At 35.5% G+C, this 12,082-nt stretch overlaps 1 protein-coding gene across 1 annotated transcript; it reads left to right on the forward strand.

The window, feature by feature from the left end:
• Window positions 1–1,573: 1,573 nt before the first annotated feature.
• On the forward strand, window positions 1,574–9,793 carry LOC146324982 (prostaglandin E synthase 3-like). The gene is made up of 8 exons (XM_084720669.1): window positions 1,574–1,759; window positions 4,846–4,959; window positions 5,094–5,163; window positions 5,288–5,386; window positions 5,548–5,637; window positions 7,085–7,141; window positions 8,171–8,198; window positions 8,318–9,793. Coding segments are annotated over exons 1-8 (480 nt in total). The 5' UTR covers window positions 1,574–1,757; the 3' UTR covers window positions 8,338–9,793.
• The last annotated feature ends 2,289 nt before the right edge of the window (window positions 9,794–12,082 follow it).

The raw sequence follows: 12,082 nt of genomic DNA on the forward strand, positions 1-12,082 counted from the left end.
AATTAAGATTTGTAAAATTAACAGTTTTTTTTATTTGTACAATTAGATGTAGAAAAAGAAAGACATTTTTTTACTAATGAATTTTGACTAGTGAATAGAAAATTTGAAAAAGTAAATTAATCAAACAGAACTGTAAACTGAGATTTCTGTTATATTCAGTGAATACAGACAGCACATTTTTCCAAAGTAAAACAAAGTGAGGGTAAATATGATCAGCAATTAAGAATATCCAACAGGAATATGCTGTTTACATGATGTGTATCAAATCAAGAATATTATTATATTGTGGAAAATTATTGTGCATGTAAATGTAGCCATTGAAAGGAAAGTACAACCATCCCTTTCCAAAAAAAAGTTGGGATGTTGTGTAAAATGTAAATAAAAAGAGAATCCTATGATGTGCAAATCCTTTTCAACTTGTATTCAGTTTAATACAATACAAAGACAAGATATTTACAGTTCAAACTGAAAAACTTTTTTGTAAATATGCACTCATTCTGAATTTAATGCCTGAAATATGTTCCATAAAAGTTGGGACAGTTTGGGACATGTTTATCACTGTGTGTGAGTGTGGACCCCAGAGGAGTCGGCAGCATTTCTGGTTGTTGATGATATACTGTCTTAACTTGCATTTGTAGCTGTAATTTCACATATGTGTCATTTATCTGAAATTTTCATTACAATAGACTGGTGGCTAAAAATTATTATGGTACAGCCTTTTAATTATGATTATCATCATTATTATTATTAGAGATTCAAATACACTATCCCATTACCATATATATATATATAGGCCTATGTGTATTTTTTCTAACATTACCAATAGGACTATGCATTAATGTAAAGTGATGTCATTTTCTATACCAGACTGTTGTATCTGTTCTATCATTTGCTTTAACCCACTTGGTCATTATATCCACAGATGATTATTTATCAGCAAAAACACTGACTCAACTGTCATCTATCTATCTATCTATCTATCTATCTATCTATCTATCTATCTATCTATCTATCTATCTGTATGTTTGTCTGTCTGTCTGTCTGTCTGTCTATGATTTGTCAAAAATCACAATAAACAGTCATGATTTTTTTTATTATAACTGATATTTATTGGCTATAATTTTATATTATTCAATATCTGATTAAAAATAATATGAAATTTCCATCAAAATATATTGTTCATCCCTAATTTTCATTATTATAGATTATTGGCAAAAACCTTAGCAAAAACTATTATTATTATTATTATTATTGTTGTTGTTGTTGTTGTTATTATTACTACTACTGCTATTATTATTATCATGTAATATTATTATTATTCTTATTCTTATTCTTATTCTTATTATTATTATTGATTCCATTGCCGTGTAAATTTGTGTATTTTCTCAATATTACTAACCTCAAATCCATTCAGTTTCATCAATTCATTGTTGGCCCATGTTTGAGGTGATCATAGTGGGTGGTAAAGACACCATAATAAATCACATTAAATTTGATCCACAGCAGATTACACGGTGCTGCTCCCTCCTTCACATCACCCGCAGCTGTAGCTGAAAGCTCTAGAAACGTCTAGCGCGCTGCGTCAGTGCTGCCATTCTCATCCTGGGATACGCAACAAGATCCGGAGCAGAGTCCTCACAGGCTAGAGGCGTTTGCACTGCTTGTTTGCGGGCAGCATTCTCTCTTTTTGCAGGCAGTAGCACTCTTTTCACCAGGCTGTTTTATCTGCGAGAAAGAAGCTCACTTCACGCCGAAACATGTAAGTTGTGGAAAGTTTACATGAAGGTGCAACGGAGGGAAAGTGCGATAGTAGCTTTAGCTACAAGCTGCTTAGCCAGCTATCGTTAGCCGTGTGACAACATGCTTGTTCGAAGGCGGGAGGTTGGCCTTGCCTCCGTTAACTGGAGGATAACGGTGCCCCGCTAACTAATAAATGCTGAGCTCATGGTACCTCGCTACCTAGCTGTAGCCACACAGACAGGGTAAAAAAAACCACAGTGTACGGCGGCAGTTATTGTAGCAGAGCCGGTGTTCCAGCGTTAGCCGATAACACGGCAACTTTAGCCTCAGGGATGGGTCAGACGCACCGCATGGTTTAACTAACGTAGCGGCTAACGTCAGCGGTGTTAGCCTGGCTAGCTAGAGTTCATTGAACGACTATCACTAGATTAGCATGAGGTTTGAGTAAGTAGTCATGATTTCAGCGTGATTAAGAAGATCTGAAATCGTATTGTCAAATGCAAACCCAAACCTATCAATAGGTTGTGGCGTAATCGTAAACTTTAACTAGTTAACAACATGTGTATTAAACGCTCGCTTCCACCCATACACTGCCTTGCTTGGTCCATTTGTAAGAGGATTTGGCTAATGAGGCCATCACTACGATGCCAAGAGGAATATAGTGTCACTAACTAAACATGCAGATCATGAAGCACCCTTGTAGCTTGCATAATATCTTGAAGGTGTAATCAGCAGGATTTGTCCGAGCTGATCGTAAACGCACCAGAGAGATATTTGATTATTGAATGTCATTCTCAGGACGTCAGATACAGACCCTTTGGCTTGGGTAGGGTCTCTGCTCTGATACAGCCACCAAAAAATACTTACAGCGTGATGATTGAAAGGAATTATGTGAACCTATAGCAGAGCTGGGCAAGATATCGATACTATGTCTACAGCTGCAACAATTAATCGATTATAAATATATTATAATATTAAGCAACAACTATTTTGATAATCGATTGATCGGTTTAAGTAATTTTTTGTTTTTAAGTAATTTTTAAAGAAAAATAGTCAAAATTCTGAATCCAGGTCCTTACATATGAATATTTTTTTGTTTCTTTCCTCTTTTATGACTGTAAACTGAATATCATTGGAATGTGAACAAAACAAGACATTTGAGGATGCCACCTAAGGCTTTTTGGAAACACTGATTGACATTTTTCACAGTTTTCTGACCATATAGACTAAACAACTGTTAATTGATCGATCAAGAAAATAATCTCCCGATTAGTTGTCTATGAAAACAATCATTATATTGATATTGTGCTCTAAGACTAGATATTTGCTTAGATGTTGTATATCATTGTACCGTGATATATGTATTATCTTTTCCATGTTTTAAAGGCTGAATTACAGATGTAATTTTCTGAACTTAGCAGCCTAACAATTATTTTCATTATATATTCATCTGTTGATCATTTTCCCAATTCATCAATGAGTGGTTGGTCTAGAAAATGGTGAAAAATGTTACTGAAAGTTCAAGGTGTTGTACTTAAATGTCGTGTTTTGTTCACAACCAAAATACTTCAAGTTATAGGAATAAACAACCAATCTGGAAAACATGCTCATTGGAGAAGCTGAAATCAGAAACTTTGGACATTTTTCATTAAAAAATAACTCTAAATAGTTAAGCAATTATCAAAATAGTTTATTCATTTAATTGTGGACAACTAACTGGTTGATACCTTAATTGTTACAGCTCTATTTGCCTCAGTTATTGTATCCACATTGCTGATGATTAATTTGTGAAAGCACCAATAGTTGTCTTAATAATATCTGCAATATAATTATTGAGGTATTTGGTGAAAAATATTGTGATATTGAGTTTGTCTGTATCATTCAGCCCCAACGGCATGTTTATTTTTATATCTTTACAGCTGATGTAGACCTGTTATAATACCAGTATTTTAAACTTTGATTCACTATTGGTAAAATACAATCCTTGGTTAACAAACCTGGACAGTGCTGGTATGAAAAAGTAGCTGAGCACTGACAGGATTCATTATGCTGCAAGTCAAATTTCCGGACAGGATTTCAAGACTGAGCTGAACTAAGATCTTGAACAAGTATTTATATATCTTTGTATCTTAGGTGCTTTTGATACTATAATTCAGAGGTTGTCGTTTTTCTTCTTTGCTGAGGACTCCTCACGAGATTCATCAATAGTTGTTTGGTCCATAAAATATTGATCACTGTTTCTCAAAGCCCAAGGTGAGGTTCTCAATTGTTCTGTTTTGTCCACAACCTTAAGATACTCACTGTACTGTCTTGGGAGACTAAAGAAACCAGAAAATATTGACAGTTGTGAAGCTGAAATCAGAGAATTTGGACATTTTTTCTTAAAAAAACGAAACAAACTGACAATTTAATATTTAACACGTAATCAATAAATTGACTAATTATTACAGCTTCACTACAATTAACAATAAAATACAACTATGAGAGTAAAATGTGAATTTAGCATGATTATAACTTTTGCAACTACATTCACCATATGTAGTGAAAGCTGAGGTGAACCCATCAAAAACTTCTTGTTAGTTTGACTTTTCACAGTTTAGTGTGCACAGATGTTTCACTAGTCAAGCCCCTTGATACAGGAGTGCACTGTGTAACTGGACGCTGTGTGGCAACCTGATACATAGGCTTTTTGATGGCAGGCTGTTGCATCTAAAGAATTAACCACCTGTCACCTGCTCTGCTGACCTGTATTATGTATTTTTTATGTAAGCTGTGGGTCTGATGAGCTGTAATGTTATACAGCAAATAGGAAAGGTTAGGCATTTTCATAAGGCAGGAAGGCAATCCATGTACTTCACAATATAAGAAAAATAGTAACAATGATCTGTTTTCAGACACACATTTCTGTGAACCTTTTAGATGTAATGATAAAAATATTCACCAGGTTGTCATGTTGAAAATGTTGGTTAAAACTCTGTCTAAAGATGCCATGAGTTGTACTTTGAATGAGCATGGTGACTCACTTTTAGAAAAGTTAAATGCCTTCAGTTCTGTAACAGACTGTGTCCATGTGTTGATGCTTTGATGTCCTCTGTGTCTTTACAGGCATCCAGCAACTGCCAAGTGGTACGACAGGAGGGACTTTGTTTTTATAGAGTTTTGTGTATCAGACAGCAAAGATGTTAAAGTCAATTTTGATAAAACAAAGTGTGGTTTCAGGTATGTTTACATCATGTTGGGATTTAACCACAAATTTCTTTCTAAAGTATATTATTGTTGTGTTTTTGGTTAATATTCTGTATTTGTTGTTTTATCCTTACCAGTTATTAAGTGTTTTTTTTTTTTATCCACAGTTGTCTCGGAGGAAATGACAATATCAGACATGAGAATGAAATAGACCTTTTTGAAGCCATTGATGAAAATGTAAGTTATACTGATTGTTGGAAACATTTCTTTGATGAACTTTGCTGCAGGACAGTTAAACAGGATTGCAGATTGCATTGTAATTGACCTCATCTTGCTTTAATTTCTTTCCACCTCAACGCAGGAATCCAAACATAAATGCACAGGTCGCTCAGTGATGTGCTATTTACGAAAAGCACAGCCAGGGAAGGCATGGCCGAGGCTAACAAAAGAGAAGGTTAAGGTCAGTTAAACACAAACATGCAGTCATTAAATGTAGATAACGGTGCATATCATAAATTTAAATAAATGCTAACATTAACAATAATTGGAATGTCATAGATGATATTGTTTAAATGCATAAGATAACTTTAATGAGAGACATGGATTTTGTGTTTTTTACAGCTGAGTTGGCTCAGTGTCGACTTCAACAACTGGAAAGACTGGGAGGATGACTCAGATGAGGAGATGGGCAACTTTGATCAATTCTCAGACGTAAGCACTTTGCATTAATTATAGGGGTGCAACGGATCACAAAACTCACAATTTGGATCGTATCACAGTTTCGAGTCACAGATTGGATTATTTTTTTGGATCAGCAAAAAAGGGGGGAAAAAGGCAGGGTTAATTTGGCTTTGAAGTAGCAGCCTCCTTCTGTGGTAATAATGGTGATAATAATGTGAAGAATTGAGGTTTTACTTGATGTAGGTGAAAGCTACAGCTTTTAAATCAATTGCTCTTCCTTTTTTTTTTTTTTTTTTTTTTTTTTGTTAAAGACTCCGTGCCACACAGAGCACTTCTAAGTAAAACACAGCACCCATCTGTCTTGTCTTTCACCACATCTCTGTACAGAGATAATGGGAATTGTTTGAAAAGAATAACAGCTACCGTAAAACTGTATTTCACAGCATCATGGTTGAATTTAGTCCACAAATCAAATGCTTGCAGAGCCATTGGGGATGATATGGAATAACAATGATCTGTTACACCAATTAATTAGATTGGGTGAACAAGTTCATAATAACTCTTATGAACAACTTCTGCAAAGCTTCTATTACATTAAACTTGCTTTTTTTCCCCTTTTCTCCTGGGAATGTCCCAAACAAGTGTTTAAATCATTCATTTTATGTAATCTGATGATTAGATCGGGTCCTAGTTAGATATAAATGTTTATTTTTCAATAGAAAAACTGAATATTGCACTCTTTGCATAACATCACATGTCTACAGAGGTACAATTTTTTTTAAAAAAGGAAGAAATAAGGTGGCCCCTTCGTGGTTTATGGGTTGGGAAACCGACCATGACTGGCAGCATTTGTGTCTGATTGTTGCATGTCATTCCCCAGCTCTCTCCCCCCCAGTTTTTTTCTGTCTTGCCACTGTCGCCATCTAATGGAAGCATTAAATACCCCCCAAATAACTGTTTTACAAAGAAAGAGGCAAAATGGCATCGGTACTGAATTTGTACTTGATATAACCCTGTATAACATTTGTATTGGCTGACAAAAAGTGAGATTAGGTTCTCTGTGATCACGTGCAACGTTGCTTAAAGTGGGTGAAGTGATTTTTGTATTTTAATATATAAGATCCCTAATCATTAATACATTTTCATAATCTAAGCATGGCAGCCGAGAGACTCATTGCACAGGGGAAGTCAGTGAAGGGAAATTGGGATCCTTTTGCATTTTAACAACACAATATGTGTGTGCTTTTGCCCTGGGGCTTACCATTAAGTGTCATTTTGGGTCGTGCAAGTTTGGCCACCATAGCCAGCTTCTCATCTCGTCTTTCTGTCTGTAATTGAATCATTGCGTGCTACCTTAACCAGTAGATTGACATCCGTGTCCTGGTTTGACTGCTCAAATTTGACTTTTTTGAAGTAGCAGTATTTGTTTTATAATATGAGAAGAGTAAAATGATGTGGCCTTGGTTTAATATTACAGATGATGAACAACATGGGAGGCGACGATGACCTACATGATCTAGACGGTGCAGATGATGTAAGAGTCTTTTTTTTTTTTTTTTTTTTTTTTTTTCTTTTTGGTTTGTTTTGTGAAAGTGTAAGTTACAGCTGACAGTGACTGGGACAGTGCCTCATTTCAAGTGAATAATAGGTTCATCCTGTTCCAGGCTCAATCTGATAGAATTTAAGGTGGTCCATTGCATTTATTTCACCATTCAAAGGCGTCCAAAATGTATTCCAGTTTCACAGATACCTGCAGTAGATCCCACTTTACCAGCATACATGTCACATATTTTAGTTTGCCCTCATTCACAAGGATACTGGATTGCTTCTTTCAAGCACCTTGTCAAGGCATTAAAAATTGAGTTTGGCACCGTATGCAGACATGACCTTTTTTGGAGGATTGCTAGGTCATCAAATAATTAGGAGGAAGACAAAGGACAGCATTGCCTTTGCATCCCTCTTAGCGTGTAGAAGAATACTGTTGCAGTGGAAGTCACCATTTGCCCCCAAAGCATCTCTGTGGCTTAAAGACCTCATGATTGTTCTAAACCTGGAGAAATTCTGGAAAGGTTGAGTCTGTGTGGGCCATCATGATTAATTAGATAATTTGAAGACACTATGGGTCAAATTTCTTTTTTGTAATCATTATTTTCTATTATATTCATAGAGGTTTTTGTGTATGCTCTGTGGGACTGGGGGGGGGGGGGCAAATGGTGAAAATGAGTCCCTAATGTTTATTGTATTTCAGTGTTCCACTTAAACGACCACATACATTTAGCAAAATGCGTAAGTCACACAATGACGCATGTTATAACACCAATACAACACAGTAATATAATAACAAAAAGGAGCACTTCAGTGGATGGACTTTGCAGCCCATTTCACGTTTAGTCAATTAGACCCCCAAGTATGTAACAACGAAATAGTGTTTAAGTTAAAAAAAAATAAACAGGATTGCACTTTAAGCTTATATCCACTAATTAAAACTGATCATAAAGTCAGTAGGGGTTTAGTCTATCATCTAATCCCTTTTTTTTTTTTTTTTTTTTTTTTGTCTGTTTAGGATGAGTCTGCAGATAGCGATGATGAGAGTACGTATGAACCTTTGCAACAACACTAAATTATTACTGGAACTGATGGCTACAGTTTATGATAATATATTTGTTTTTATGTCTCATTTAATGTTTCTGTCCATCTTTATTTTTTTCAGAAATGCCAGATTTGGAATAGATGACTGCAAGACTCCGGGAAGAAAATCGAAGAACAGAGGGCAAGAGGAATCATAACAAATGTATATCTTGACATTGAACGCCGTGACAAACAACTGTACATATGAGTCGGTAGCCATATTTAAATCCATAGCCTCAGCTCCAAACTCTTGACCGATCAGTCCACTGAAGGTTGATATGCATGGTATTGTACAGAGCAGCTATCTCCACTTCCATTTGCTGTACTGCACCTTTTGGGTATCTTGTTTTACTGTTAAATATTAAAAGTAAGCACACATTATTTGTTGGAAAAGCTGTATAGTTGTCCTCAACTGAGCAATACATGTTAAGAGATTTACAATTTGTTTCCAGATTAATTGTGGTTTAAAATTATTAGGCCCGCCCATTCCCAATGTTGTGGTTTTAAGTTAGTCGACAAGTGTAGTTTATTTCATGATTGAAGAAAACATTAGCTATGTACTGTACATCAGAAGAATTAGATGCATTTACTGATTGGGTTCCTCTAAAGTCTCCCATGTGCTGTGAATTAGATATCCAAAAAAGTCTACGGTGGCCCTGAAAGTCAAAATACAACAGCAAATCAGAAAACACAAACAAAACACAACATTCTTCAAAACCCAGCCTTTCAGGAAAAAACATTTTACAAGATGCAACATTTCAGGAAACACAAAATTTCAGAAAACAGCATCTCAGAAAACAAAAGGACATTTCACTAAACAAAATACAACATTTTACAAAACATTTCAGAAGACAAAAGGACAGTTCAGAAAACAAGCAACACTTCAAAAAAACAAACCCACACTTCATTTCAGGGGAAAAAAAACATTTGAGAAAATCCATTTCACAAAGCAACATGACATTTCACAAAACATTTCACAAAACACAACAACATGAAGTGTGTTTTCTGATGTTTTGTACAATGTCACTGAGTTTTCTGAATTGCTGAGCTGTTTTGACCTTCAGGGCCACCATACCAGGCTTTGTTTCTGTGGCTTAACCTTCCAGCTCACGTCTCCCTTCACTTCTTTTTTAATGTTTGTAAAATTGGAATATTCTGAAATCATTGCAGAACTATTTACATCCTCCCCAGTTCTCTCCTACTTTGGTAATCTGAATGAATTCCACATGTTTGGTATCTTAACAGTTGTTCTCTCCATACCCACCTAACATGCACACTCAGAAGCAAGGTGAAATGTTTTGCAGCTGATAACAAGGCCTGAAGCTTGGTCGGGCCTCAGCATTTTGCGGTTTGTTGCTATCCTCCTGGCTCTTTCCGTTTGTTCATCTAGGATGATCCTCCCTCGTTGGTGAGGGAGTGACGGAACGGTAGGCGACGTGTAATGACCAAATTATATTTGCACTGTCAATAAAACTGTACGGGGAGACAAACGATGTTGAATTACAGTGGAAATTCTTTTTTTATGTCTACATCTTTCTAATAAACTGTTCAAGAATCATTTTAAATGCCTTTTTCTTTAATATTTGGCTTGCGTTTGATTCATTTTTACCTTGATACAAAAATGGGTCGTGGTCAATAGGTTTAATTCCCAAATATCATTGGAAAATGGATCATTTTGGACAAAATACATAATTATTCAGGGGGTTGTGGGAGCTTCATGGTCTGAGACTGGTCCTCCCCTGAGACAAAGTTTGGAAAAAGCCCCCATTAGCTTACTAGGTGTCCTCAGGATCATTATTGTGTTATTTGGTCACATAGACAAGGGATACTCAGTTTTCTTTACCCGGGGGACACTTTTGTGAAGTGACAGGATGCCAGGGGCCAGTTGATAAAAATATTTATTATAATGTTCTTTATCAGATAATATGGATGAACAAAAAGGCCTGTAACTCGCCTCTTTAAAATTCTTTGTTTTAAAATTAAGTGACTTATTGACTAAATTAACTTGGTGTGAAGATTTACAGATAAATCAGATTTTACTGCATTTAATAGAAGCGAATACATCTTAGTTATAAATGCTTTAACATTTTAAAGTGTTTGTACAACAATAAATATAGCTGGAACTTATTGCATCATGCAGTAACTGAAATGTTTGATTCGCGAACCATAAGCTCTGTGAGGGACAGAATGAATAACATATTTCTTATGAAATCCACCTTTTTGGGATCAGAATTATCCTCATTTCTGCTCAACCTTTGCTCCTCTAAAGCTGATAGTTGTCTTCTCTTGCAGAGCTCACTGTCTGATCCTGCTGCACTTTGCACAGCCTGAAAGGCCATCACACAAAGATCAGCCTTTTGTTTCTAACAGCCTTGTTTATCTCATCATATAAAACAACAGTATCTGTCCGTCCCTGCTGAAAAAGACAGTGAGTCAATTTATTTTAACTGGGGATTTAAAAATGGTTGAAGTGCCAAGATTTGGCCACAGAACAAAGATTAAGTATCACTGCCACAGATACTCAATAATTGATCCAAGGTAGCCTAACGTTGCTGTTTGACATAACTTCAGAATACACCAAATGATAAAAAAGACCTATCCAATTAGTTTTTGACTCTGGCAGAAACTATAAAATTCCCTAATAATGTACCTCTGAACTATATCTTAAACATTAGACTATTCTTTGTGATCTCACCTCGATAACTAATGTAATATATTTTTCATTTACAATCATTCAGCCTCCCCTGAAATTGTCTGCAACCTCTCTGGGGAGACCTGCCTCCTATTTTGAAAACCTCCAGTTCAGTCTATAAAATGTCAAAAAAATGTGAGAAAAGGTCATCACAATTTCCCAGAGCCCTCAGTAACATCTTTAAAAGGACATTTTTCCTCGGCCTGTAGTGCCATTTATCCATCAAGATTGTTTTGGTGTGTGTTGTTAGGTTTTGGGGATATTGGCCATAGAGATGTCTGCCTTCTCTCCAATGTGATGTAAGTAAATGGCACTCTTGTGGAGCTCAAAGGGCCAAAATGCTATATTTGAAAACTCAACAGCAATGTCTCTTTCCAGAAATCCCAGTTACTCAAGATAACAGATCTTGTTGTGAGCAGTATTGTGAGGGATTGTTTTTCTTTCTAAATGAGAGAAAGTAGTTCCAGTAAATTTTTCAGAAGAGCAGTGAAGTTCTTGAGATGGTTTGTGAGATAACAAAACTGAAAATCGGTCATTTGCCAAAGTTGTGTAATCTGGGTGTTTATCCAACTGATTTTATTACAAAGAAAGGCGAACGTGCACTAATAGACTTGTGCATGGCTGCAACTAACAATTATTTTCATTATTGATTAATCTGTTGGTTATTTTTTCGACTAATCCATTAGTTGTTTGGTCTATAAAATGTCAGAAAAAGGTGAAAATAGTTGATCAGTTTTTCCCAAAGCCCAGGTTGATGTCCTCAAATGTCATAATTTGTCCACAACCCAAAGATATTCAGTTTACTGTCACAGAGGAGTAAAGAAACCAGACAATATTCACATTTTAGACACTGCAATCAGAGATTTTGGACATTATTTTAAAAAATGACTCAAAATGATTGATAGTTGCTGATTAATTTAATAGACAATTAATAATCAATTAATTGTTGCAGCTCTGAACTTGTGTTATAAGCTAAAAGAGCAATAGCTTTAGGATGGAAAATATTGAACAAACCAAGTATTAATCAATTCATCAATACATTAAGGATCTATCAACATGTTACTTTGTAAAAGCTAATATAGATTAATAAAGGAAAGCTTGGAGTTTTTGGTAGAAAATGACAATTTTACTTGAAATATGAATAATCGATTAACA

Source organism: Lutjanus erythropterus, chromosome 6 (genome assembly GCF_056507025.1).
Source record: "Lutjanus erythropterus isolate fLutEry1 chromosome 6, fLutEry1.hap2, whole genome shotgun sequence".
NCBI lineage: Eukaryota > Metazoa > Chordata > Actinopteri > Lutjaniformes > Lutjanidae > Lutjanus > Lutjanus erythropterus.

What these genes read in the sequence shown, in the direction of transcription:
- LOC146324982 (XM_084720669.1), top strand. An exon ending in AAAACAAAGTGTGGTTTCAG is followed by an intron (nt 4,960 to 5,093) that starts GTATGTTTACAT and finishes TTTTATCCACAG; the next exon opens with TTGTCTCGGAGGAAATGACA. An exon ending in ACTTTGATCAATTCTCAGAC is followed by an intron (nt 5,638 to 7,084) that starts GTAAGCACTTTG and finishes TTAATATTACAG; the next exon opens with ATGATGAACAACATGGGAGG.